The 3,982-nt window shown below is 45.7% G+C and overlaps 2 protein-coding genes across 2 annotated transcripts; both read left to right on the top strand.

The window, feature by feature from the left end:
• Positions 1-1,065: 1,065 nt before the first annotated feature.
• LOC125519520 lies at positions 1,066-2,710 on the top strand. Its single transcript, XM_048684305.1, has 8 exons — positions 1,066-1,088; positions 1,225-1,366; positions 1,452-1,565; positions 1,713-1,793; positions 1,932-2,050; positions 2,163-2,264; positions 2,352-2,471; positions 2,576-2,710. The coding sequence occupies exons 1-8, from the start codon at positions 1,066-1,068 to the stop codon at positions 2,631-2,633; spliced, it is 759 nt and encodes a 252-aa protein (XP_048540262.1). The 3' UTR covers positions 2,634-2,710.
• On the top strand, positions 2,628-3,632 carry LOC125523176. Its single transcript, XM_048688231.1, has 2 exons — positions 2,628-2,755; positions 3,223-3,632. The coding sequence occupies exons 1-2, from the start codon at positions 2,683-2,685 to the stop codon at positions 3,600-3,602; spliced, it is 453 nt and encodes a 150-aa protein (XP_048544188.1). The 5' UTR covers positions 2,628-2,682; the 3' UTR covers positions 3,603-3,632.
• Positions 3,633-3,982: the final 350 nt, after the last annotated feature.

The raw sequence follows: 3,982 nt of genomic DNA on the forward strand, positions 1-3,982 counted from the left end.
TTTGAGGACGTTTAATGCATATAGGAATTCAAATTAACAAGTTTCTTTTTTAGCTCTTCTATGCCGGAAGTAAGAGCTTGATCATCACAGTTGGCACTCTAGAGAACATATTTGTTACTTAATTTGTTTAATATGATAATATGAAAGAGTAAGCACTCCAATATCTCTCTTCCTATTATATGTCCTTCTCCTGCTCTAACTTACTTAGTACTATAACCTTAGGTGGAAACATAATGACCAAAGAAGCAAACTGGATAGGTGTTGAAATTAATTATTCTTTTTGTTTTTTATATATAAGCAAGATAAAAATTCAAAATATGATAAATAATTACAGCTAAGCAAAATAGATAACATGGAACATAATAAAAGTGATACAAAACATATGGAGTTGAATATACCTCCTCGATAATGATGACAAAAAAAGTCTTGATTGCTACAAAGGTAAATGTTTCCAAAGTTTTTGAGGCACTTATAAGCGAAGGTTGGACGAGAGGCAACCAGTGGAGCTAGCCCTGGTGAGCCCCGGCACCCTAGGGTTCTAGGTGCCTAGGATGGGAGGTGCCTCCCCTATTGACGGTGTACTGAACTAGGGGGTATTCATCACGTCATCTCCCGAGTCCGTGTGTATCACGGTTCCCTCAAGGGCATAGCTTAGGGATGGGCATGTCAAGGATAGCTTGTACATGCTACGGAACAATTGAAAAGTGAACTAAGGTAGCGCGGAGCTCTCCTCCAACAAAGCCATCCAGCAAACTTCTCGATTTGCTTCCAATATAAAACTGCGTGGAGACGTTTTTTAAAACCCACAGGGGCGCGCGCCCACGCTTCCGTCGCTTGAACGAAACAAAAGCCAGCGTGCGTGCGCATTTGGGTCAGTGTACAAGTCAAACTTACGCAGCTCAAGTCTCAATGCATACCTCGGATCGATGCTAGCTAAAAAGTCTTCTTCTCCACGCCCCTAAGACCAAACAAGTCTTCTTCTCCATCGCACCCTGCCCACCTGAGCTCACACACACATACATGGAGCTAGCGAAGACGAGAATGAAAGCAAGCCCAGTCCTCACGATGCTGTTCGCGGCGGCGGTCGGGTTCTTCGTCGGCGTTTCCTTTCCGGTGGACATCACGCTAAAGGTAAACAAAAAACGCCGATTCGGTATTGGCTAACTCTGAGCTGATTTGATCTGAACAAAATGTGTGTTGCCTTCTTTGGGACTGTTTGTGCAGCTTCAATGTGGCCTCCTGCCTTGGAACCGGCGGCGGTGCCGCCAACTGCAGCTTCAGACACAGCAGCAGGCTGGGCAGGTTATGGGGGGCGCCGTTTAGGAACAGCAGCACTGGTGCCCCAAATGCCACCGGTTCAGCGCCGGTACATTGAGTTTCTGAACTTTTTGAATGATCCAGTTTAACTTCGTCCCAGTTAACTAAATGTTTTCTTGATCAATGGTTTGTAGGTTGTAGAGGTTGCAGCAGCAAAGCCTGGAGGCTCAGAGAGGCGTCTGCCACCGGGGATCGTGGTCTCGGAGTCTGATCTTCACCTGCGCCGGCTATGGGGATCCCCAAGAGAGGTACGTCTTGCCTCGCGTGTTTTAGGTTCCAAAATATCTGAACAACCTGACAGAGTTCACTCGTTCATTCTTCACCCTGTTTGAATGGACATCATATTGATGGATCTTGTTTCATTTCATCTTAAAACTCCATGGTTTGATGCGCAGGACAGCCCAACTGGCAAGTACCTCCTCGCGCTCGCGGTAGGGTACGGCGAGAGAGAAAATGTCAATGCAACTGTTCACAAGGTGCACCCCCTTTTCTAAAAAAAAAGAACTGTTCACAAGGTAGATAAGCACTATACTTTCAGCGTTTTAGATGTAGATATAGAACTGCCATGGCCATCCGTTGTCTGACCAAGATCATCAATCAAATAACAAATGCAGTTCTCTGACAATTTCGATATCGTGATGTTCCACTACGATGGCCGCACGACGGAGTGGGACCAAGAGTTCGAGTGGTCGAAGAAGGTCGCCCATGTCAGCGGTAGGAAGCAGACCAAATGGTAAACATTTAACTGTCCGTCCACTCGCTGCTATGAATTCCACTCCGAAGTGCAGACAGGTGCACTGACAATCTTCAGACTTTTTTGCCTGAAAACAATAACAACAACGAAGGTGGTTCGCTAAGAGGTTCTTGCACCCGAGCGTCGTGGTGTCCTATGACTACGTGTTCGTGTGGGACGAGGACCTTGGTGTCTACAACTTCGCCGCGGAACCGTACGTCCCTCTAGCTGTATGCTTTCCTGTCAGCTCTAAATTTATATTGTGGACGATGAAGAACAGATAGGATGTGCATGGTTGCAGGTACCTCGACATCGTGAGGAGGCACGGGCTGGAGATCTCGCAGCCGGGGCTGGACACGACCAAGGGGTCGGCGCCGATGTACGACATCACCGCCAGGAAAGACAGCAGCGAGATGCACAAGTAAGCATGCCTTCCATGATGATGCATAGCAGTACGTTTCCAGGCAACATGCGAGCAGAGTCTGAATTTGGGTTGTCTGCCACTGCAATGCCATGGATGAACAGGACAGATGCAAGGGGAGAGCATTGCTGGGACGTGCACAAGCGGCCCTGCAGCGGGTAACTAACTGAATTCTTCACTCCAGTGTCATCTTCTGAAGATTCAAGCACGGATGCAGCTTCGTGGAGATGATGGTGCCGGTCTTCTCGAGGGATGCGTGGAGATACGTGTGGCACATGATCCAGGTATGTATGATGGGTGTACATGATTGACATTTTTGGATCAATGACTGAGCATGACGGGCAAGGGATGGCTTTTTTTAGCGTTGATATTTTGAATGACATGGTTGCTTGTTGATATGCTTGAGTATTGATGTCGTCCTGTCAATTATAGACTATTGTTTTGAATCATCTAAAAGTCCAAATGTTCTTGCTACAAAAGAAAAGTTTATGCGATGAACATGTTAGACAGCATTCCACAACAAAAATTCTGTTTTTATTATTTACCTACTCGAGGACGAGCAGAAATTAAGCTTGGGATGCTGATACGTCTCCAACGTATCTATAATTTTTTATTTTTCCATGTTGTTATATTATCAATCTTGGATGTTTATATTCATTTTATAGAAACTTTATATCATTTTTTTAGGACTAACATATTTTCATAGTGCCCAGTGCCAGTTGCTATTTTTTGCTTGTTTTTTACTTCCCAGAATATCAATACCAAACGAAATCCAAATGCCACGAAACTTTTCGGATATTTTCTTTCAACCCAGAAGACAACTTGAGAGTCAAGGAAGTGCCTGAGGTAAGGCCCGTGGGGCCCACAAGGCACCAGGGCGCGCAAGAGGCCCCTGTCGCGCCCTGGTGGGTAGTGCGGCCCATAGGCCCCCTCTCCACCGCCTCTCAGCTCTATAAATATCCAAATATTCCAGAAACCCTATGGGGGCAGGGAGATCAGAGTTTCCACCGCCGCAAGTTCAGAGCCATGAGATCCAATCTAGAGGCCTTTTCCGGCACCTTGCCGGAGTGGGAAACGATCACGGAAGGGTTCATCATCCTCATTGGTGCTCCTCCGATGATGCATTTGTAGTTTACCACAGACCTACGGGTCCGCAGGCAGTAGCTAGATGGCTTTATCTCTCTTTTTGATCTTCAATACAATCTTCTCCTCGATGTTCTTGGAGATCTATTTGATGTAACTCTTTTTTGTGGTGTGTTTGTTGGGATCCGATGAATTATGAGTTCATGATCAGATATATCTATGAATATTATTTGAGTCTTTGTTGAACTCTCTTATGCATGATTTTTATAGCCTCGTATTTCTTCTCCGAAACTTTGGTTTGGTTTTGGCCAACTAGATTGATTTTTCTTGCCATGGGAAGAGGTGCTTTGTGATGGGTTCGGCGGTGTCCTCACCCAGTCATAGAAGGGGTAGCGAGTACGCATGTATCATTGCTATTAAGTATAAAA

The sequence above is a fragment of the Triticum urartu genome, chromosome 7, assembly GCF_003073215.2.
Source record: "Triticum urartu cultivar G1812 chromosome 7, Tu2.1, whole genome shotgun sequence".
Classification (NCBI taxonomy): domain Eukaryota; kingdom Viridiplantae; phylum Streptophyta; class Magnoliopsida; order Poales; family Poaceae; genus Triticum; species Triticum urartu.